Source organism: Channa argus, chromosome 8, assembly GCF_033026475.1.
Source record: "Channa argus isolate prfri chromosome 8, Channa argus male v1.0, whole genome shotgun sequence".
Taxonomy (NCBI): domain Eukaryota; kingdom Metazoa; phylum Chordata; class Actinopteri; order Anabantiformes; family Channidae; genus Channa; species Channa argus.
Genome location: NC_090204.1, coordinates 5,323,346 through 5,347,549, shown reverse-complemented (window position 1 = coordinate 5,347,549; position 24,204 = coordinate 5,323,346). Strand labels below are relative to the sequence as shown.

The 24,204-nt window shown below is 40.1% G+C and overlaps 1 protein-coding gene across 6 annotated transcripts in view; it reads left to right on the top strand.

The window, feature by feature from the left end:
• Nucleotides 1–18,392, top strand: part of LOC137132109 (capping protein, Arp2/3 and myosin-I linker protein 3-like) — a 31,532-nt gene extending 13,140 nt beyond the window's left edge. For 3 of the 6 annotated variants that reach the window (XM_067514214.1, XM_067514218.1, XM_067514219.1), the window contains 29 exons: nucleotides 1,101–1,187; nucleotides 1,693–1,802; nucleotides 1,912–1,989; nucleotides 2,108–2,184; nucleotides 2,657–2,761; nucleotides 2,903–2,972; nucleotides 5,428–5,509; nucleotides 5,632–5,728; nucleotides 5,957–6,011; nucleotides 6,449–6,621; nucleotides 6,725–6,793; nucleotides 7,219–7,312; nucleotides 8,180–8,278; nucleotides 8,376–8,495; nucleotides 8,581–8,694; nucleotides 8,770–8,945; nucleotides 9,100–9,187; nucleotides 9,289–9,408; nucleotides 11,558–11,624; nucleotides 11,877–12,064; nucleotides 12,299–12,378; nucleotides 14,269–14,445; nucleotides 14,960–15,158; nucleotides 15,256–16,000; nucleotides 16,086–16,186; nucleotides 16,292–16,415; nucleotides 17,102–17,173; nucleotides 17,321–17,428; nucleotides 17,748–18,392. In XM_067514214.1, coding sequence (XP_067370315.1) covers nucleotides 1,101–1,187; nucleotides 1,693–1,802; nucleotides 1,912–1,989; nucleotides 2,108–2,184; nucleotides 2,657–2,761; nucleotides 2,903–2,972; nucleotides 5,428–5,509; nucleotides 5,632–5,728; nucleotides 5,957–6,011; nucleotides 6,449–6,621; nucleotides 6,725–6,793; nucleotides 7,219–7,312; nucleotides 8,180–8,278; nucleotides 8,376–8,495; nucleotides 8,581–8,694; nucleotides 8,770–8,945; nucleotides 9,100–9,187; nucleotides 9,289–9,408; nucleotides 11,558–11,624; nucleotides 11,877–12,064; nucleotides 12,299–12,378; nucleotides 14,269–14,445; nucleotides 14,960–15,158; nucleotides 15,256–16,000; nucleotides 16,086–16,186; nucleotides 16,292–16,415; nucleotides 17,102–17,173; nucleotides 17,321–17,428; nucleotides 17,748–17,788 — 3,716 coding nt within the window. In that variant the 3' untranslated portion in view covers nucleotides 17,789–18,392. The remainder of the gene's footprint in view (nucleotides 1–1,100; nucleotides 1,188–1,692; nucleotides 1,803–1,911; nucleotides 1,990–2,107; nucleotides 2,185–2,656; nucleotides 2,762–2,902; nucleotides 2,973–5,427; nucleotides 5,510–5,631; nucleotides 5,729–5,956; nucleotides 6,012–6,448; nucleotides 6,622–6,724; nucleotides 6,794–7,218; nucleotides 7,313–8,179; nucleotides 8,279–8,375; nucleotides 8,496–8,580; nucleotides 8,695–8,769; nucleotides 8,946–9,099; nucleotides 9,188–9,288; nucleotides 9,409–11,557; nucleotides 11,625–11,876; nucleotides 12,065–12,298; nucleotides 12,379–14,268; nucleotides 14,446–14,959; nucleotides 15,159–15,255; nucleotides 16,001–16,085; nucleotides 16,187–16,291; nucleotides 16,416–17,101; nucleotides 17,174–17,320; nucleotides 17,429–17,747) is intronic. The other 3 variants (XM_067514217.1, XM_067514215.1, XM_067514216.1) reach the window with 3 other exon arrangements.
• Nucleotides 18,393–24,204: the final 5,812 nt, after the last annotated feature.

Sequence of the window (24,204 nt, the reverse complement as noted above, 5' to 3'; positions counted from 1 at the left end):
TGATAGGTTATTCCTTTTTTGTATATGATTTTGATGATATGATTACCCTAGTCAAAAAAGTGATGATAAGTTATTTTTCAGCTTTTAAAAATCAACAATAGAAAGTCGTATGTAATGCGAGACTTGAATTCTATCCTACTGTATTCAAATGGGCAGCTTTCTCCTCCTGTCACATTCTGCTGTGAGCTGCATTTCCATACTGATAATCAGATGCAGAGTGTCAGAAAACAATGGATTTATGTCTCGTGACAGTAAATCCATCAGAGTGACCATGGGCTTTATAACTGATATGGTATCTTCTGAGGTTTCTCACTGAGACATTGTAACTAGTCAACTAGTTTACCAAACACTCCACCTCAAGTTTCTGCGTCTGTTATCAGTTAACCAGCAGTGTATGTGGTCACAAAGATTTGCTTTAAACAAACACAGCAGCTGCCTCTTTTAGAGAATACAAATATGTATTCATGATCCGTAAGAGTTTAGACAGAATGAGTAACAGTAGAGCAAAAAAAAAAAAACATAAGCACTTTAAAGGGATGAATTCTAGTAAAAACAATAAGCAACAGGAATACTTGCAAAAAGCAGGAGCCAAAGGACAGGACTTTTGTGCAGAATGTTTGCAATTATTCATCACACTTGTTCTTTTCGCTGTTCTGGTTTTTACTGGCAGGACAAGAAAAGATCAGCACGTCTACACCTTATCTTAGTTACACTAAGCAAAAACGCATCCAGGTTAACTCTGTATTCAAATGTAGAGACAGATTCTTATGATTTCTAGCACAAGAATGTTATTTGTCCTCTCCATTTGGACCAATCTGGGGTCTTTGGTGGCTGCAAGAAAAACCCTTGTTACTGAGAGGAATGCCATTCGTGTGATTTCACATACATGTGCTACCATAGAAAACCAGCAATACCCAAAGCCATTAATCATACACAACCAAAAAAAAGTTTGGGAAAGCAAATCAGTGGATTTTTAAGTTTATAAATTTGAATCCACAGTTTACACCCCACCTTTTGTAACCTAAATACAAACAATAGTCGTGTCGGTTATGTGTTAGAGATTCATCTTTTTCTCTACATCTCTTGACTGCATGCTGCAGGTGTATCCAACCTAATCCAGCAGGTCTGTCGCCTCAGTAAGGGCCTTCGACTGCTCAACCTCTCCAAGACTTCACTCACCTCCAGAGGTTTGGATTGCCTACAATGCAAGACAGTGACTCACCTGAATCAAGTGCAAATTAGATAATTAATATCGAATATTTTTATAAAGCTGCATCTGATTTAATTGCACTCACAGCTCATGTTAATTATACTCTAGGTTAGGTAATATCATACCTATAAAGCGCTGGATAATTCTCCCCTGTAGAGCATTGTTTCTTGTTTTAGCCCATGATAACCTATGATGTCTGTGCTGCCTGCAGATGGCTTCCCTCCTGTTTCTGTCTCACTTTACCATGTAGCCATTGGAGAATTTAAATATTACATTGCAGCAGGCAGATACTATGAGCTGCTTCCCATTAAATCCACTTACACTATACCTTCTGCTGCTGCTGCTGCTGCAGATGTGTATGAATAATGTAAGGATACAAAATGTTTTGAGAGTGTTCGCCATCTTCTAATATTGAACAACTTTCCCCCGTCCTCCTTTCTCTCTGTTTCTCTGTTATCCATCTGCAACTCTCTGTCCCTCAGGAGTGGTGTCTCTCTCTCAGGCTCTATGCTCCAGCGATGAGTACTCCAACTCCCTCCTGCACCTGGACCTGAGCAAGAACCCTGGTGTCCTCTCGGGAGAGGATGCCTCGGTCAGAAAGCGCAACCCATCTGGAAACAAAAACTTACACTGTTCTGTTTTCGTGCACTTCTCCCAGTCTAATGTGATCTTTCTCTCTTTGCATCTCTTTCTTTTTGCAGAACTTGTATCTGTTTTTGTCTCAGCCCAACTGCCTGGTCCATTTGGATCTGTCAGGCACAGATTGCTCTGTTGACTCAGTGAGTATTTAATTGCATGAGAGGACTAAAAGTTTATGTGCAATGTTGAAATGAAATGAATTTCTCTCTGTAAAGTTCTCAGCCCAAATTAACTCTTTCTAACCTGTGCCTCGTGCAGCTATTTGGGGCTCTTCTGAGGGGGTGTTGCGCTGATCTCTCCTTTCTGAATCTTTCCAAAAATTCCTTCTCCCACAGGTTAGTTATATCTTTAGAATACCTAAGTCTGAATGTGGGAAGATTTCATCATTATTTCACCTTAAATGCCTCATGATCTCCCCTCCTCTTTTTCCATATTTCATTTTTGTCATTATCTTAATCTCTTGCCTAATGGAAATAAGAAATGAGTTTTATGAGAATCACTGCAGCATTATGTTTCCTCTCTGTGGGTGTGTCTGCCATTATTTAAAACCAGAGCCCTCTGCGCTGTCGGAACAGATAAGGCTCTGGAATATTTAAGCAGAGTTATCTGTCATTTGACCCCACATACTCCTCCCTTACACCCCACTAATATTCACTGGAGTTCTGTGCCAGTGCTTTGTGCTCCTGGCTGCACTCATATTTATACCGTATATCAACAATGTGACTTCATCTGTGTAGTGTGGCAGACCTCATCCCTGTGACTTATCAATTTTCTTCTCTCTTTCATCTCTATTTTTAAAATCAATAGGAAAGTGAAGGACGCGCTGCCATTGTTCCGTCAGTTCTTCAGCTCGGCCTTCAGCCTCACTCATGTTAGCCTGGCCTCTATGAAACTGCCACCTGATGTTTTAAGGTACTCGCTATGTTACCTTTTATACTTCATCTACCTCTGCTCTCTTTTATTCAAATCCTCTACCTCTATACTAAGTTTACAAATATACCCAGCTGAGACCACAGTCCCTATAGTGCTTCCACTTCTTTTCTTCCTCCACAGGGCTCTACTAACAGGGTTGACGTCCAACCCTCATATCACTGACCTTCATCTGGACATCAGTGGCTGTGAGGTAAAACCTCATCTCTGCATCTACAGTGGATTCTAAATTCAAGTTAAATTCAGTTTTTCTTCTAATCAGAGTGGGAGGAATTCATGGATGCATTTTTTTTTGTCTCCTACATATGAGGTATCCTGAATCCTAAAAGTTTAATCTAGCTTGAGCCATTGGCTGACAGTGGCTGAAGAACTCTAATTATTTACTTAAAACCAATATAATCAGCATTTTTATATTGATAATGGCTGTGTTAATTATGTGTAATATGAAAGTGTAAAACAGAGAACTCTGCCGCTCTGTTTGTCTTTGTTCTACAGAGCCTATTCAGCCCATTGATTTGATTTTACAGTCCACAACTTTACAGTTTAAGAGTTTTGTTTCATCTCATGGCTCTCTGAGACTGTGTGTGATCACAATTACAGTACAGATCCAGAAGGCTGGGCCAGCGACAGCTGCTTGTCACTGGGAATGGCATCTGGTTTTGCGGCCGTGCGCCCCCCACGGAGCTCGACAGGAAAGACTTTATATTCTTGAAAGCACCATTAGGGCATTGTTTTCAGACTAGGTAGCTGCTTTCCCTGTTGTTGACAAATGCCTTACAGTTTGCTTTTTAATGTTCAACCAATCACCATAGCAACCAGTCCAGACCAGCTCCCGAAATCCCAGTGACATGCAGAGGACGGTCTTATAGAGACTATTATGTTGTTACCTTAGTTAAACTAGTTTGTTAAGTCAACAATGACCTGTTTCTTACATGGATGTGCTCTTTTCAGCTATGGCTAGATAGCTTTGTTAGCTAAAGCTAAATGGAAATGGCTACACTTAATGGATGAGAGATTTAGTAAGTGAGGATTATGTGACAGAAGCTTCCTATCCAATATATAATCTCCCCGACAGTTTGGGACAGAGCAGCGTGCTGCATGCACCGTCTCACACATATACTGTAATATGGACTTTGTACTAGGGGGTTTGCAAGATAAAGTCCAGGTAATGTTGGGAGCTTCTCACTTTGACAAACCTCCTCCTGGACAAAGTCAGGAGAATGTCGGGATTCCAGTGCATGTGTGAAATTGGCTAAAGTTCTCTATCGTATATGTCTGTTCCCTTATTACGATCTGGCCTTTTAAGCCTCGTGCAACATATTAATAATGAGGATTACACTTCTAATTAGTGGACAGGGGTGGTTATGGCTCAATAAGTTGAGGGGGTAGTCCAGTATTCACAGGGTCAGCTGTTCGATTACCAGCTTCACATTTTAAAGTGTTCCTGGGCAAGACACTTAACTTCAAGGTGTGTGGATGAATGAGAGAAATTGTCAAGCGCTTTGTCTGGTAGGGTAGAGAAGTACTATATAAAGGCAGTCAATCTCCCATTTCACACCAACACAGGTGTGTGAAGAATAAACTCTGCTAGACCCACAATAGGCTAGCTGCCCAGCACCAAACACCAGACAGACAAAGGTAATCACTAACTAACATAGTAGAGCCTTTAACAGAAAAAAAGCCTGATATTTCCCTCGGCTTTCACAGACCAACAACAGAGTTGAAACAGAGTGAATATTGGACTGTGATCTCTGGCTGTGTAAATAACTGACTGCTAATACATCAAAATCAATTTATGCAGGTAACAATACCACAATAAAATGCCCAACTCCAAGCCAAACTGTGAAATGACATGGTTCTGCTGATGATAAACAAATATCGTAATGCTGGACCATTCTCAGCTAAATTTAATTAGGGCAGAAAATAGCAAAAGCGCTTGCATGGACAGTATATAAGCAAATGAGCTATAACTTTCAGCATTAGTGGCAGCCAGCCACTGGGTTTAGGTGCAGCACCTGCTGCCTACTTTGACTGACCTATGAATTTAAATTTACATATATAAAACTTGTAAATGGTCTGCTCTTATATAGCGTTTTTTTACCTATTGGTACGCAAAGCACTGTACACTGCTTCTCATTCACCCATTCACACTCACAATCACTCACGCCGATGGGGGAGCTGCCATGCAGCTGGCCAACACTAACTGGGAGCAACAATTAGGTTGGTTCAATGTCTTTCTCAAGGACACTTTAACATGTGACAGGGGGAACCACGAATCGAACCAACAATTGTAGGATTGGTGGACAAATGCTCTACCTCCTGCGTCACATTTAAGCAGTTGTTAAATATACAACTCAGTGGGTTGATTCAATCATGTCAAACCTCCAGCTAACAAGTAGCAGATGTTTTCCCAACCACTTAGCAGAGCTGCTACAGATCATAAAAAAAGCAAAAAACCTTGGTGTTCAACAAACCCTCAGATTGCTCGCAGAGACATAAAGAAGCATCCATAAATTTGCCTCACTCCAGAAAAATAGAACATTTCCCCAAAGACTGAACCTAAAATGACCCTGATTCATGTCTGTGCACATGTTGGTTTTCCCCCTCGCTCGCTCTCTCTGTCTCTCTCCCTCTCTCTGTCCCTACAGCTCAGATCTGCAGGAGCCGCTGTAATTCAGGAACTCTTCCCTCGAGTCTCTTCTATCGGCACTCTGGATATCTCAGACAACGGTAACGTGGCACCCTGCAAAAACATCTCTCAGTGACCTTGACTTTTTGTCCTTGGGCAATCAAATTTGTGTGGTCTTTTAACGGATCAAGTCATGTCACGCTGAAAATGTGTGTGTTGACAGGTCTTGATGCAGACTTGCTCACAGTGCTGCCAGCTCTCTCCAGACACCCCTCCTTAAAACACCTTCATCTTGGCAAAAACTTCAACATCAAAAACAGGTGCTGCCAGTGCTTTATGCCAGACTTAACAGAGTTTATCCTGTGTATGTGCAAAGAAGTGCACGTGCTCCGCATGTGCCAGCCTGAATATAAGTGTCTGTGATTTTACTTCCATTTTCATAAGCAGCTGCCGCTCTTCAGGCAGACAGCTCGCTAGCAGCAGGAAATTACTCATGCCAGCTCATCCAGCCTCGTCTCTATGTTTGTCTCCCCGGTTTGTATCTGTAGGGTTCTGGATGAAGTCTTACAGAAGCTGGTTCAGCTCATTCAGGAGGAGGATTGTGTGAGTACTAATGGAGGATTCTGCACCGTAAGATGCAAATGTAACAGTTTGATGGCACTGGTTTTACTCCATAAGTCATCAAATAGCACAGCTAATGTTTTGGTGGGGAAAATGAAAACAATGGGATGACATTTAGTAGTTGACATTCTGGCTTCATGGTCGCATTATTTTTGCATTATGTTTTACTGCAGATGTGTTACTGCTATCATCAATTATTACTGTTTCTCTAGTGCCCTTGTGGGCATAGTGTGGTTATGACTACACACGCATATAGTAAATAATTCATACGTACAACATGTAAAGTCAAGTTGGAGAGCAGTCACATCACTCTGCAGCAAATTTCACTCTTTTCGTTTATTCTCTCGGTTTCCCTAAATCTCATTTATTCTTAAATACCCAGAAACACACTTTTAAAACATGTGCTTCTCCCTTTCCAGGCCCTACAGTCTCTATCCCTGATGGACTCTCGCCTGCGCTCTCGTGGCACCGTGCTGGTCAATGCCCTGGGCAGCAACACCTGTCTGAGAAAGGTGGACCTGAGTGGGAACAACATGGATGACATTGGAGCTAAGATGCTGAGCAAAGCCCTGCAGATCAACACCACACTCAGGTGAAGGAAAGAAAGAGCGGATATTACTGTGTATTTTGCAGTATTTCAGTTATGCTGCATATAGAGGTTTGTATTCAGTGCCGCTCCCGACTTTGCCCTGCAGGAGTGTGACATGGGATCGCAACAACACCTCCGCAGCTGGATTTCTCGATGTGGCACGAGCACTTGAACAGTAAGAGCATGAAAATATCATTAACTTGCATTTATTATAAATACCAGAATCTTCTCAATAAATTAGAGGAAGCATCTTCTGCACATAATGTACAGATTTTTAGGAAGCGTGTTCCATCTGATTCACAACATTTAGCCACGTGGAAATTTGCAATGCGATCTGATCGAATTGTTGCTTTCCACTTTGCTATCTTAAATGGTTCAGATTTTCCTTTAGGCTAAGGATGACATGGTTGCAGAGATCAAAGTATTACTCATTCGTTGCATGGCATAGGAGGGATATTTTGGGATGAGTTCTGTCCAGTGGGGACATTAACCTTAACTACCCCTTGAATGTGTAACCCACTTTATCTCTTTTTAGTTTCCTTCAATAACTCGACCCTTTCCCTGTTCTTTCCTGCCCTTCTTCTCTTCTCTTTCTCTCAGTAATTTCACCTTGCAGTACATGCCTCTTCCCCTAAGTGACATCAGCCAGGCGTACCGCAGCGCCCCTGAGAGGACAGAGCAGGCACTGACCAAGGTTGGCAACAAAGACCACCTATTGTCAAACTGATTGTCAAAATTTTAAATCATTCCACCATTCAACCAGACCTGGGAGATGTGATGAGTTCTTTATGATTTTACAACAGAAAAAATTGTGAAAGCAGGTTTATTTGCTAAAGCATTTAATGATTGAGATGATCTTAGTTCCATGTGTGTGTGTGTGTGTGGGCACAGTTTAATCTGAAACAACAAAAAATGAAATATTAAGCTTTACGTAAAGATCCTTTACTTTGATGTCGCTCCAAATAAATATAAAAAAAACTTTTGAATTGCAGATAGGCTACATCTCACTGTTGAAGTGCTGCAGTCATTACCCTAATTATTGCTGTCAGGATGGTTGCAATTTTACATGATGAAAGGAGGTTGACAGTTTGTGGATCCACATAGCCAGCTCGGGTTTCATGTGTTTTATTTTAAGTTTTACTAAACTAATTGAACTTTAAACATCAGAGAGCATTAGCAGTTAAGATAAAATTAAATAAGACAATTTTAATAAATTAAAATCTACTTTTAGCCTGCTTTTTCAAGTGGGAAGGACATCTGAAATCATCTTAACTCTTCAGGGGTTTAGGAGAAACCTGTTAAACTTTAGAAGGTCGGTAAATGGATTAATCTTAGATGAATTTATCACAAGATTTTCTTGGCAAAGGTTCAATGAAATGCCAGAAATGTAAGATTTGAAAAGATAACGGAGGTGCATCTCTACATCCATTTCCTCAGCTTCATTGTGCTTTCTTTCCTCTGTAACAGTCACCCTGTTCCAACGTCACGTCATCTTTGTCTCTGTCCTCCTTGTCTTTTGGGAGACAGTTTATATTCAGGAGCCTCCTCTTCCCCTACACAGATCCAGCGTTCTCTGGTGAGGAACAATCAGACGCAGCGTTTCTCCCAGAGGCAGGCTCTGCGGCTGCACCAAGGCCTGGTCACGAGCACTGCCGAACAGGTAGCGCTCATCTGTGTGCACTTACCACGGCACCGCGTTTATGAGTGTTTTATTTGTGTTTGCGATAGTGACGGTCCCTCGCCTGTCTGTTTCCAAGGTGATGGAGCGCCTCTGTGTGCGTGTCCAGCAGCAGGTGTGTATGTTGCGAGGCGTCGGGGAAATGGAAGAGATTCAAGCAGCTAAACAAGTGCTAAAAGAGGCCAGGAACTCCCGCGCAGTGAGTGATGTTAAATGTATGAGTGTAGTATTTGCATTACTGTCACACCGAATTTGAATGAACCTTTTCTCTCTGGTGCTCCAAGCTCTACCCTTCACTGTGTGAGCTGGCTCATGTGCTGTCTGTGGATGGGCCGGTGCGCCAGAGACTGGACTCTCTGGCTGGTGAGCTTGCTAAAGCTGCAGACAAAGAGCTTCAGGTAGAGCATCTGGGAGCATCTTTTTACACAGTGATCCCTAGTTGCTGAGTTACTGATTCCTGCTTTTCATTGCAGGTGATTGTCGACTCAATGGTGTCTCTCTGTCGCGAGCTTTGCCCTTTATCTTCTTCCGCGGCAGAGAGATTGAGCCCTCCGATCTCATCCATCTCAGAGCGCGTGTCCATCCCCCGCTCTGCCATTCGGACTGCCCTCATGGAAAGGGCAGCACAGGACATTCACCGAGCCTTAGAGTAAGAGACGGATGTGAAGAAGGAAAAGGGTTGAGCATCAGTAAAGGGTTGCTACAATAGTCTGAATTTGATGATTACGATATTGATTTCCTCTCACTTTTACCAAACGTCTTTCCGTCTGCCTCTCCGTTTCCTCTAACCCAATCTCCTGCAGAGAAGTCAAGCTGTCAGTGGTTTCCTATCTCACCAACTCTATCGTGGACCAAATCCTGCAGGAGCTCTATGCCACCCACAAGACCCTGGTAAATACAAAATGCTTATTGCAAATATTACTGTTTGACATCTACTAAAAGTCAGTAAGTAGGTGTTTGTCAGAAGGTTGTGAGAGTGCTGTCTGTTTTAGACACGGCAGGTGTCTCACCTTAAAACTTGGGAAGGGACATGTGAGGACGGCACAGGCTGGAGATTCAACAGACACAGAGACTCTCTGGACATCACAGACGAGGAGCTTGGCACCAGCATTGTGAGTGCGTTACATGCACACATAGGATCAGTTTCTCTATTAAATGTTATTAGGTTAGATCATCCTGTGGAAAACGAATATATTCATATTCACAGACATCTGCGTGTATGTTTGTATGTCTGTATGTGTGACACAGCCCTTGAGATAACACTTTCATATTTGTGCCAAATTGGGCCTTGGGACATTAAACACTTCACATTAAATTTGCTAAAGAACAATGTGACTGAACAATGTGTAACTGTCCAAACACTTATGGTTTGAAAGTTACTTCAAATGAAAGCTAGAGTCAGTTGTCTTTTGTTAAAGGTTTTGCTCACAGCCGTCTCACTGTGACGACCTTCTTACTAATAGCCAAAATTATGTTCAGGAGATTAGATGGGATTTTACTCAGGTATAAAATTGTATCTTCAGCTGACTCTTGCCAGTATGCAGTAAAAGAAATAAAGACGAACCCAGGAAAGCTACTTTTGTTAACCACACTACTTCTGGCTTTACTTTAGCTCTTGAGAATTCCTTTGTGATGTTAATTTTTTTATGGATTCACAACTACATCAAGTTCACTCTCCTCTGCTTCTTTACACATATGTTGTTTCCCATGTTTTCATATAGACAAAACTTTGGTGCTAAAGTACGGCTGGCAAAAAAAACCTGGTTTTGTAAAACCTGCTGAAATCATAGATTTCCTCTGGGTTCTGGCATTTGAAAGACTACACTGACGCTCTTGACAATATCACAGCAGTTAAAGGTCAAAATCTGAAAGGCCCTAACTCCTCCACTGGAGATTTTTTAACTACACATTGATTGATGGTATATTGTCAGCGAATGTGTATTTTGGCCTTTTTGGTTTGATTAAATCACAGTTTAAGTCAAAATTTTAAAATGCCTAAAATTCCTACATTAGCCTGACTGACATTAAACGTGTACAAATCATTATTAGTTTTGTACCCAGTGCCCTCTAATCCATGTTTACATTGCCTGGTTCAGTAAACCTTTCACTGGGCAAAACTCAAAAAGCTGGTTTTTCACCGGCTTTACACTCAATCAACAAAAGACATTTCCAGTATCCGGCTGCTTGCACTGCTTATTACACTAAATGTGTATTCTTCTGTACATTTCCTGCTCAGCTATGCTTTATCATCACCATGAAAAAAAACTGAAAGTAAAATTAAATCTTAGCTGAAATGTAGGAAAGCTGAGTGAACCTGAAAAGGAATACATTTCAAATCGCTGAAGACACACTAAAAGAGCAGCTCAATATTTACAAGAAAGCAGGTGAATCTGCAGGAGTAAACAGTTTCTCTGACATTATCTCACAAATCTGCCATAAGCCCGGGGCTCTTTTCATCATAATCAGTTCAGTTATATACCAACAGACCCTTCCATATACCTCTAACTTTGATGTCTTCTCTAACGCCTGTGAGGAATTTGAAACATTTTTATGTGCAAAGTTGAAAATATTATTGTTCCATTGGTTAGTAACATTTATGTAGATAATGTAAACCATGTTTTCTATAATACTGCTTTATTAGAAACAGTCTCTCCTATGAAACCAGCAACTCCCTCTCAAGGTTTTATGCTTTCTTTAGTTTCCACAAATACATTTTAGTCAGTGTAGGCTTCATTCTTTGCTGTTGTGTCAAAGCCCTCCTACATTAGGTGTTGTTTTGAATAATTCACTTTATTCAATCTCCAAACTCTTGAAACTGTTTGAGGAATATTTTTTCTCCAACGTCCACTCTGTTATTGAAGAGTTTAAAGTTTAAATCTGGATTTAATCAATAAAACATGTTTCAATCAGCTCTTTTGATTGTTGTAAATGACATTGGCTATTATCTTATCTCGAGTCAAGGAGCCATCTTTGGCCCTTTATCTCTTTTCAGCTGTTCTCTTGATTCCTTCTGATGAGAACTTGTAACTGATGACAACAGCTAATGAGTTTCAAGAAACAATGACAATGTTGTTGTATTTACCATTCATCCCGGTGTGTATTTATCATATAGTATATGCTAAAGATGCACTGACTGGTCTGAAGCAGGGCCTGCATCATTGAACTGCTTGACATACTTACTGTTTCCTGCCTGTGTGTCTTAATCAACTTACGTATCCCTCAGTATCTCAGCCTCATTTAGATTTTTTTTTTTCCTTCCAGGACACAATAGCCATTAAGAAGCGCAGCTCAAGAACAAGACGAATACGACCCGTCTCCACCAGACTGAGTGAGTACTGCAGTATAACCTCTTGCCTCTTTTAGGGTCTTTTTTCTCTTTTGTGTCTCCACATCTCTTGTGGGCTGTTTTAATCTGGCCCGAACCAAGTCTGAGTAAGCGTATCTCAGAGCCCTCACCAATTGTTTTAGATTGGGTGACTTTGAAGGAGAAATTATGGCTCCCTGTAACTCTCCCATCTTGTCTCTTTCCCTGTGACTTCTCAATTTTTTGTCTTCACATTGTCTATAATCCTTTCATCAGGTCTGTGTGATGACTCCAGCTCCTCTCCACCCCCCTCCGTGCCATCGTACTCATCACCGCTATCCCGCTCGGCATCCTGGGAGGGCCTGTCAGAGCTCCCGACACAGGGTCTGCCTCTCAATCATGTTACACGGGTTCGGCCTAGGCCTCCCCGGAGGCACAAAGGAGCACATGTTCCTACTGAGATGGTGAGGCACCTTTTGGCGCATTGTAACATGTAAAGTGATCTAACCTTTATGCACTTAATGTCATAATTTTGCCATTTCCCAGCCTAATAACAGGGCTTCCTGTCTTCGTCAGAGGTAATCTATACAGTGTGGATGGCTGCAATCAGATCATCTCACTGTAATTTATTGCATTCAGAACATCAAAATGAAAGTAAACTGACCTCCTACCCAATGACTGTGTGTTTACACGTACAGCACTGCAGTGAAAATGGAGGAATAAGCCCTCTTGATGATGGACTCCCTGAGTTCTACACCAAAAGAGTCCTTCCTGACAGGTAAGAGTTTACTAATTAGTGGTTCTGCAAACTAAAACAGAATGAGCTGTGGACCTGTCTTCACAGAAGATTTGCTCGACTGTACATATTTTATATATTTCACACTTTGAGTTACTGCCACTTGTGTGCCTACTTTTCCACGCAGTCATTATTTTCCAATTACAAAATCAGGCTTTAAAATTCAACAAATCACAGTGAGCACTGGCTCACTTGTACTGTGAGATACTTTCATGTTGTAATGCAGGTGTGAGCTGTTCAAAAACTCTCCCTGTTCAGGAGAATAAATAAGTAAGCATCAACCTCTTAAGGTACAAAAAAGAAAAAGACGTGTTTGGATATTGTTCATCTTCAGGCTTATCATTTCACAACAGGCAATAAACCTTTTATGGCTTACTGAATTTAAAAGTAACATACAATGATGGTAAAAAGTAGCATGTGCTTTGGGGAGAGTCAGGCTGGGAGGCTGCATTAGCCTGAATCCACACTTGTTTGAGAAATACTGGTAATACGTGTCAAATGTTAGATTAGTTTTGTTAATTACTTTTTACTGCTGTCTTGATGGACATAGTTAGTAGCCTTTGCAGATTTTGCTTTCATACTGAGCGTATAAATGCAAATACGGTATTAGTTTCAAATAATAAAATGAATTAAATATTAACAAAAGAGACATTCGGGAGACATACCGGTACCAACTAGTTTGACTGGTTTAATCTTTTATTGCAGAAGTAGCTATTGTTGCTATTATTAAATCAATATGTTTGGCCAGATTTGAATAGGATGACTGCTTAACATTTAAGTTAATTAATTTGCAGAAATACATTTTCACTATATTCAATTTAAACTCTTATTCATTAATCCATCAGTTGCAGTATATAAGATGCCATTAATAGTCAAATCCACGCATTCAAACACACTATACGCTCAGTTGTAGAACAATAGAGCATGAAGATATTATATTTCCCTTCACATAAATGAATGAGTCATTCTCCTCTGTTGTTGGGACCCTGCAGAGTTAAGTTAGTGGGTTCGTGTCTTTACTGAGGCCTTATTTTAATTGGCTCATATTAAAATTCTTATTTTTCATTATTCAAGAAGAATGTGTTTCTCTGACCAGTGTGTTGCCTGTCTTTGAAGTAGTGTCGTGGTGAGTTTTGCCTTGTTTTTGCACGTCCTGCTGGCTTTATGTACGTTCAGAGACAGCTAAATCTGCCGTCCATCATGTTCCTGCAATTAAAATAGAAACTTTGTCACAGTCTCATAATTAGTGAAGCTGGAGCTGAGGGTTTGGACTTTTTTGGGTGACAGGACATGCATTGGTGGCTGGATGTTGTTGATCAAAGGGGGATGTTTTATTCGATGTGGCTGGAGTCATTAGCAGCTGGTGTTTTCATTAAATGTGTAATCAGTCTGCTTTGGATAATCAGCAGGCTTAGAAGGTTTACATAGTTTAGAGGTAATGAGCTAGAACATGCAGAACCATCAGTGTGACCCTTTAAAATGTAGACGCAGCAGAGTTATGGGCCTATATTTGAGCAGAGGAAAAGGCTGTAGCTGATTAGAAACATGGTACTCCCTTGCATCCTGCAGATCATCAGGTTAAATCAATGCTTTTAATATGATAACATTTTCTATATGATGCAAAACAGTGCACTTTAGATAAAACATTGTGTGCCAAGAGATGTAGCCTAGCAACGCTTAAATTGCAGAAGCAGAGTGGTCACAATGTGGATGTCTGTGATGAAAAAAATGACATCCTAACAGAGATGACTCATAGATGTATGTAAGATTATCGTTCTGGACCAGCCCGTGTGTGTGTGTGTTTCTGTGTGTGTGTGTGTGTGTGTGTGTGTGTGTGTAAGTGATACACTAAACCTCTCTCCCCTCTTTCAGCCAGCTCTCCTCTCTGCACAAAGCTCACTCTCTAAGGAGGAAGAAAAGGAGAAACATGCTTGCCATCTTCGGTTTCCGTAAAAACCGCAACCAAACTGTGTTGGGTCAGGGGCCTGAGGAGTCTGAAGCAGAGATTTATGGAGACGGGTGTCACTCTGTCGCCACAGCACCTACAGGGTTTGTGTATAAACACACACACCACAGGTAGACCATTATTGTTAAGAAAGGTATGTCCTTGAATGGTCATCACATTACACTGAACCTATTCACTTTGTATATTCTACTCCACATCTTCCCATTTTCTGCTGGTTCTTCTCAGGACAATCAGCTGCACTGAACTCCATAAATATTCTGACAAATATCACTCTGAATCTGCCGTATTTCTTCATTGGTACAAGAAATAGCTGATAGCTGCCAAAGCACAGGCGGGCTGATACCAGAGTGTGTACACAGATGTAGATGACAGCCGGTGGCTCTGATTCTGGATCTAACAAGTCAGCCAAGTGATTAGAAGTGAACACACTGCATGTCAAATACAGATTAGGATAGCATGACAGCTGATTTTTGCCAGAAAAGTGATTCTTTGTAATTACACTCTTCTCATAGATTGCTACGTTTTAGTCTAAGTACTTTGTTTGAATATGTGGAAATATTAGCAGACTAATATCTTCGGTCTTCTCCAACTTTTTAGGACAGCCACAGAGAATGTATACACACTCCTCCAGCCACCGAGGTCCATTGCCAGAGCTGGATCTCCTGGCGAAGGGGCTGATGGCAAAACGAATGATCACCAAGGGAAAAACACTCTCATTTTGAGTCCATTGCCAGTGCCGGGCATACCTCACCCAGGCGGGGGAGGAAACCAACACCCTTTTTGTTCTCCCAGAGAGGTACAGTCAGTGGGACCCACTACAAATATTTATTTTAGTGCAAGTTTCTCTCCGGTACAGACTTTTCTTCTGCCCCTTCCTGTTTGTGTTTTGACAGAATTCTGAAACGGATGCTTTGTTTGATCAGCCGGTGGAGGAAGACAAGTACTGGGTGGACGACAAACAGAGGACGACACAAGTGCTACAAGCAGACAAGCAGTGGATGGAAGCGAGGCAGAGCGATCAGCATGTAGACAGGCAGCGCTTTGACGACAGGCCGCAAGAAAGAACATTTGGGGAGCTGAGAGCGGTCGACAGACAAACAGACAGGTACTGGACGGACTGCAAACATCCAGACAGACACATGGAAAGACAGTGGACTGTTGACCGACACACTCAGCGACAGATCGACAGAAAGATAGAAAGACAGTGGATGGGTGGCCGACAGATAGAGAGGTCATGGTCGGAGAACAGACCAACGGACATACAAGTGGACAATCAGTGGACTGAGGGCAGACATCCGGGCAGACAGATGGACCGACAAGTTCAGGCTCTCCATTTGGCTCAGAGGCCGCTGCCGCCGTACCCATCAGACAGGACACCTTCGCCAAAACAGGAAACAGATCCTCCGAAAAACACGGAGGCAGCAGCGACAGACTGTCATCAGCAGGACATGCAGGGTGACAGACATGCGTGTCCCAACAGTGGTGTTGGGTTTACAGAAGGATGGAGGAGCAGTGGAGGAGGACGAGGCCGAGCCGCTCCCTGCACTTCTAAACCTGATCCGCCGCCACAAAGCAGTAAACCCAACCTTTCCAAAATGAGGCAGAGGAACAGACTTGAGAGCTCAGACACTCTGCCAGGTACGTCGCTGTCATTTTTATGTGCTGAAGGTTAGAAAAGACAATTTAGATTATTTATAATTATTATCATTATTTGTATGTACAGAAGAAGAGGGAGACGCAGAGAGGGATTCTGGAAAGATGGACAAGAAAGAAAGAGAAAAAAGGAGAGATTCAGAGGGTCAGCCTCCTCCAATTCCTGAAAAGGTATGACCTTCATAGCCATGCAGCACCTTATTTTCTTCATCTCTCTTCTATCTTTGATGTTGGACAGTGGTTTGTTCATATTTCCTGTTCCGATCTGATAAACAGCCAAAGACGTCCTCGTATGTGAGTTTTTCAAAAGAATACAGTGAGAGGAACTTGCCTCCTCCTCCTGTGCCGCCGCCTGTTCACAAGCCTGTGCTTGGATTGCCAGACAGAGCAGCAAGTCAAGGTACCTACTTGAAAGTATGAAAACAGCCACAAGCAGCAAGTTTTGAATCACAATATAAAACTGCAGAAGGAATAGTACCCTAGAATCACTTTTGCAAATTATTTTGTTTGGTGTTTACATGTGTATAACTTGATAACTCTCGTCCCCATCAGGAGAAACAAGGTTCAGACACCAGTCTGACTTTGATATTGCAATAACTGTTTTAAATTAAACTTTCATTATTTATTCACTGGATGGCAGAAGTGGCTTACTCAGTGAAGTGCCTCTAGCGTCATATTTCCTATATAAACATGAGAGAACTACAGCATTTGTCTTCTTATCAATGAATGCAAAGTATACTTCTCACAATCTTAAATGGTTTTCTATTGATTATCATATAAACTGCAATACAACATCAGGTGGACTTTATTGTCACTTAAATCCCATTAACAGCCATTTTTTCAAAGTAATTGAATACTGTATACCCATTTCTAGGCTATGGCTAATGTACCAGAACAAAGCTGTGCACAGATCTTTGAGATCTTTGAGCTTTAGCTACATTTTTCTTCACATTACATTGTAGTTGTCATAAGAGTGTTTTTGTAAATTAGGTCTTCTGCATAACCGACCATATATCCCTACATATAAATATATGTTTATAACTTATTATATGTAATTTCTTCTCGTGTTTCTTGATACATGTTAAGGTGAAGAAGGACTGCGACCTCAGGCACCAGTCAAACCACAGAGAAACAGAAAGGCCATGTCTTGTGATGCAGGTATGATTTGACCGGGGACTTTTTCTGCACAACAGGCTGTTACACCACACACTGTACATTTGTGAAAGTTATTTGTTTTTAAAGATCTGTGTGTAAATTGTCTGTATCTAACTGTTGATTTGTGTTTCTTGTCCTCACTACACTCAGGCACTGACAGGGAAAGCTCTAATAATGTTGAGAAGCCCCCAAATCGCAAACCCCCTGTGAAAAAACCTAGACTACCCCAAAACAGAAATAAGTCACTGGACTTGTCTGGTACATGTCTCTCTGTTTTTATCTCTGTTTGTGTGTGTAGCCGATGTTAGAGTGTGAGTCAAGTGGGAATCAGTCACTACAGTGTGTTACTATGATTACTAAATTGGTATGTGTAAACTTTAGTGATAATACTGTAAATTACTGCACAGTTCCAAGAAAAAAGTGAGCAAATCCTTTGGAAGTGGATTAACTAGTCACAAAAAGGGTTCACTTACTTTTTCTTTACACTGTGTGTTACTTCATGCTATTGTGGTAGATTCATCTAGTAATATTCAAGCACAGTGCTCTTATTTAGATTTTCCTTTGTTCTGCTTTACAGACAGCATCAGTTGCTCACCTGGTCACAGCGACCTGTTGTGATGCCCAAGAAATTCACCCGCCGCTGTCCAATTGAAGCGTTGCCATGACAGCTGTGGAGCAATTCATCCAAGAGGAAACAAAGAAAAACATGAGGAGAGGAGAGCCGGAGAGAAAATGTTTAACAGCTCAACATGACAGACGTCATAAATCACCATCAGTCACTTTCTTCTGTTGAAACACTCACTTTTCCTAATGTCACTTCCCCTCCTCTTCAGCTTCCCCCTTACTGTGTTTCTGTCTTTGCTTTCTTCAACTCTCTCTTTTTTGTGGCTACGGTATTTTAAAAGTATTTGCTACTTTAGAAAATCCAAATGATCATTGGCTTTTGTGTCGGTGGACAGTGGGCCGAGCGCTCGAGCATTGTGGCTTTGTAGACAGAAGAAAAAAAAAGTCTATTAGAATGTGGTTTCTTAAATCTGCAATGCATTTTTGACTGCTGATACAGTTGACTGCCTTGGTTGACACTTGAAAATGAGTTGCTTCTTATTGAATAAAATTTGATGATTTATATCTAGTTTTGCTTTCAGGAACTGAAAGGTAATATATTTTATAGAAAAAAATAAATATTATGTATGAGCACCCTCACTGTATGAATAAAACACTAATGGACAAACTAGTGTGACTTCTTGTGGCTGCATGCCTACAGTCTTTTATTTGCTCTCTCACAGGGAGGGGTGCAAATAACAATTAGTTTCATTCTTTTTTCTCGATTATTACTCAGCTGAAAACTTTTTTCTTGTTTTCTTAATTTTTTTTACTTTAAAATGTATAATTAGGGAAAATCCAAGTCGGAAAAATTGTATCTGTAAAAATGTACATGTGAAGTCCTTAAATGTCTTTAACATATTTTAGCAGCTCAACAACAATCAAAAGACACTTACTTTACTGTCACTTTATCAAATATAGGCAATTAATGTCTATTGAAACTATTCATTATTTGCAGATTGATTTTGTTTAGATATTGACCAATAAGCTCAAGGCAAGTTTTGGGTTTGTTTTTTTTTTTTGGTAGTACCAAGTAGTGCAAAGTAGCTCAAAAACATTTTTTTGTACTTGAGAATAATTTGGAGGGATTACTAATTTATTTGAGTATTTGCATTTTCTGCGACTTCGGACTTTATGACCACAACTAATCCTAACATACAGTATAATCATAAGTCTTTATTGAACTCTTACAGCATGTGAAATTCACAAGTTTACCAGCAGTTCATAAACTAAATTAAATTATAATTATTAGATCAAAACAGCGTTAGGTCGTTAAGGTTGTTAAGCTCTATCATTACCAGCTGAAACATTAAAGTGATGAACACAATACAGTATATCAATAATTGTGATCCTATGTTTTTTGCTGAATGTGTAAATAAGCAGCTAGTTTGCCAACAAGTTCCCAACTTACAGAGTGTAAGTGTAACTGTGCAGTTACCTGTAGGTCAGTGTCCTGCCTCCAAGTGGCCACTAATAGGTTACTACAGATTTACATGTTTTGACATTAATGGTGTTGAAAATAGTAAAACCTCAAACTACAGTAAATATAATTATTCGGTGCCATCGTCATTAATCTGACCAGCTAATAGGTAAAGCTATGGTTTTTGATTAACAAGCATCCAATCAACTGGTTCGATTTATATGATTATAGGAGGATGCTAAATTTTCTTCCTGACTTCAGAAATGCCCCTCTGGCATGGCAACCTCATATATTCACAAGTCAAAGGATGTGAGAAACAGCAGGGGGCGACTGATCCTAACAAATGCGGCTGCCTCCCAGTTTTACAGAAATACACACACACACACAAGCCATCTGAGTGGAGCACCAGTCTGCAGGTTGTCATTAGCAACCGTGCCGTGACCTTTTTTCTGAGAAAGCTGTAATGAGTCAGATATGAGTTGGAAATGGAGTGAAAAAAAAATCTTTCTTTTTTTCGAGTTGCTGAAATGGAGATAAACAGACTGATTTTCCACCATGTCGGTGCTTTTAATGAGCAAACAGCCTCTGGGGAAAGACTGGGAAAGTTTTTACAGTTGACTGCGAGTAATTGTGTTGTTAAATGTTAAATGTTACACATGTATATTTTACAATGTTTATAAATGCATCTCTGCCTAGGACAGATGTGGTGCCTGCTTAGAGAAAAATGAGAGAGATACCGAACGTACGAACTTAAATTGATCTTTTTAATTATTCAGCCTCCATATCCTTGTTAATTCATCGCTGCAGTTTTCCAGATAAAAGATGATTAAATATCCCTTCCCGCATCCACTCTCAGCTCAGTCGCTCCGAGCCAAGTCTCTCCTGGAGCAATTTAACATTTCAAGTTTTGATTTACGGTGAAATTAGTGGCAGCATATTGGCAGTCTTTGCAACAATAACTTCATAACAGTATAGTGAAATATAACTCTACTGCTTTTCTGAACTCTTCCTTCCACTCCACACTGAATGTAAAATAAAATCCACAGCAGTGAGTCCTCTCATAATAATCTTCTCCACTCTTATTGATGAATTTTGAATAAAGAACCATGTATTATTAATGTGTGTTCTCTAATTGCTTAGATATGTGGCCTTGCTCAATGGCACCTGAAGTGCCAAATATTATTACCTAGATAGGGTTTCGTGCTGGCCCCATCATCATTTTTAAACAAAAATATAATTTTTGACTCTGGCCATTAACTAAAAAGGGATGAGATTTGAAAGTACAATTTCCTCTGCATCCTCACACCTAAAAGCTGAATGGAAACACATCGCAGGTCTTTCGGGTGTTATTGTTTTTGTCATACTGTGCCGTATGACTTTACACCTGATGTGAAGACACATCACATTACACAGGAGGTACCCGAACACATCCTACTCTTCTCATCATTCTTCTGCTGTTACCAAGCAACATGATCACATAAAGGCTGGAGCCAGAGACAGAACATGTGTGGGTAGAAGAGAAAGATGCATGAAAATAAAAGGATGCAGGCAATCCAAAGAAATGTGCATGATTGCGCTCCGACTGTAACCATCCAAAATCCAGATCCTCTTCCTTCTAGGTTAAGGAACGATCCATCAGTGTGTGAGAAAAGAGCTCTGTAGCTTGTGAGACCATGGATCAGTACAACTTTAAAACTTTTCAACTTCCACAAGCATTACATTTACCTAAATGCTAAAACCCATTTATCTAGAACGTGGTTGTTATACATCGTTCTTCTTGCTGTCAGAGAATGATCAAGCTGTGAAAGCCTATTTGAATGTGGCTCCACGCAGCAGGCCTGCTGGATGATATTCATGCCGCAGCAGTTAGATGGGAAATGACTCATGAAAGCAGACAATGATAAGATACAGTGTAATTTAATGTAATTACAACCATGTCTACAAAAGGTCATAAGTGAGCTGTTCGGGTTGGTCGTCATGGGAACCGTCTCCCTAATGGGTGACAAGGGCCGCTGCCTTTGGAGTCACCTTATGGCTCAGCAGCCTGTTTTGTTAGATGAAGCGGCTCAAGCAGCATCAGTCACAGGTGTGTTTTACACAGACCTGCACCTGCTGGGTGCAGCTAATCACGATTATGTAATTATATTATGTAAATACAATTAGAAAAAAATGAAGCTTCATGCATTTTTTAATAAATAAGTGATTTGATTATTTTCAGGATGTTTAATTCTATTATTTATTAATCCACCAAACCTTTTACTTCTCCAAATTGTTTGCCTACATATGTGAAATCAATGAAATGTGCAGGGCAGAAAAATTAACAGAAAAAAACAATCTGCCTTTTCACCTCTTCTTCTTTTTCTAAAAAGCTCATAAGTTAGTAGTAATAGCCATATTTAGAGGATAATGTCACCATGCTGTCATGCTTATAGTAAGAATAACAATATTATATTGAACAATACCTCAGGTTATCCATCTTCTAGTTGAGTAGTTTTCGGTCTGGACCATTGTGGGTCAACATATCACCCAGGCCATCGTTAACATGGTTAAATTGACTCCTAATGCAACATTTTACTCAAGAAATGAAGACTATCACCTCTTAGTTGTAGTGCAGTTCAGCATAGTTCATTTCAAAATAGAAAAGAAGCATTTCCAGAGGAAATTCCTGCGATTCACCTGAGATTTGCTGCTAATCTATAGATCTGTGTTGGCATGCTTTAAAACATTTTAGCAATAAACTAAATATGTAAGCATGAGCTTTTTGAAATACCAGAGCTTGTCTTCTTCATATACAGTCTACAGTTATAAAAACAGTGGATGTTTGCTGGTTTGCTGATTGAAGTGTAAAATAATAATTATAATTAAAAGCAATTGAAGTATTTTTGTTAAATTAAAACTAAGGGAGGAGTAAATGTTTTCATGTTTCGAAGAAAAAGATCATGTAAATAAATGTTGAATGTTACCTAATTTCATGAAAATGACAAATAAATCCAACAATACATCTAACAGTAATTTAAACTGATTATAATTATAATTGTTTTGGAGCATTATTAATGTTGCGTCCTGTTAGAGAATTGACAAATAAATACAATTTGAGACAATTGTATTTCTACACATCTGAACATAGATGCACGTATGTCAAAAGTATAACTCAAAACCCACATGAATAAACTTACTGCACAGTTACTTCTCTGTGTGTATTTTAATGATGCAATAACAGTATTGCAGGTGTAATGATTTACAGTCTTGAGATAACACCTCCTCAACTAAAATTACTGCAATGTTTTTTTTCCCATAATCATATGGCGCTGAAAATTTGTCAATAATTGTGTGTCATATCTGAAGCATGAGTAAACTAGAATTTAAATCTATTATTTGGGAGGAAAATCAAAGCTTGTTACAGAAAAGCATCATAATCCTGCACAATAATGACAAAGAGGAAAAGCATCAGAGCATCTACAGTATTTGAGCAAAGAATGAGGGGTGGAGAGGGGGAATGAATTAACAGATTTAGTGTCATCTCTCAGTCTGGGAGAGGAGCCAACGTATCGACCACCTTAATCCGTTCATCCCTCTCTTCCTCCTCTTCATCCTCCCTAACCTCTCTCTCTGTCTGCTGCCACCCCCTTATTTCTATCTCTGTTCATCTGTGTTTTGTATGTTTTTGGTTTTTTTCCTTTTTAAGATTAAAGTCATCTAATGCTTAATGTTTGTTTGTATGTGTTAGTGTCGATTTGAGGTTGTGCACTTAAAGCCATCTGTCTCCATTTAGAGCCCTCCAGGAACAGATGTAGCATTGCTATACATGAATAATACGCTGTGATGGTTGTGGATGATGATGATTTATTGGCAATTTTGTGTGATTTCTAAGCAGATGAAGGGTTTAAAATAAATGGGTATTTACAAAATATTGCTGTAAAGGAACTTTGCATCAATATAATGGCAGATTTGCAGTCAAGCATCACATGCACATGAAACATGAAGAACTTTAGTAATGACATGTTTCGTTTTGCTACCACATTATAGTCCATCGCATGGCAAACATCGTCAAAGGACTGTGATCCAGTGTTAAAATGTGTACGTTTAGCAGCACACATAGCCAACGTGTAAATGGAAGTGACATGATCCATGGTGTCCATTGATCTGAAGTGGGGATAGACAGTTCACACTGGGGTGAGGTATTAGCAGGGTACTGACAGCTTGTCTACATTACAGACGGCTTATGAAGGCATGGATATTAGTTAATCTGACACTAGTTTCAGGGGGAGAATCAGCATTAATCCCATGACTAGCCTGCTAAGTCCACTCACAATGAGACCCCACGTGTGGACCTGCGAGTAAACACACTCGCATACAGCAAAGCAACAAGCAGGATGGTCTGGACTGAAAATCAATAAAAGACAGTAAATAGCCTAAGAAGTATGAAATGGGTAATCTTGCAGCTATACACAAACTCAAAGTCAATCTTAATCTGCCAATTTAAAGCTGACAGGTGAAGTGATGGATTTGCTCCTTGTTATATATATAAAAAAAAAAACTGAGATTGGAAGCAGCCAGGAGAAGGGGGATCAAGGAACTTCAATGATAAACGATGTTGTCTGAAGCAGAGTGAATGTACTGTGGAATAACGGCTTTTACTTAATGAATAAAACAGCATGTGCATGCTGCATTTGTTTTCTGTTTAAATCATATTTTAATTCAATCAGAACGGAGAGAAATCACGGACGAGGCACCCTGCTGATATTACTGTAATGCTTCAAGTTGCAATGGTTAGACAAATGAATTAAAATGCCTCAATAGACTTTAAATGAACATTTTTGAAATTTTAAGAAATATACTTAATTACTTTATACTGAAAGCCTGAGGGCAGAGAGCAGAGCGAACAGCTTGCCTGGTTCTGTAAAGTAAAAATCTTTCAAAAGTATTAATTGAAAATCTATGTGTGAGCTGGTGGCTTTTTAACCTTTGGACAGAGCCAGTTTAGATATTAGCTTTTGAAGGCTGAACATAA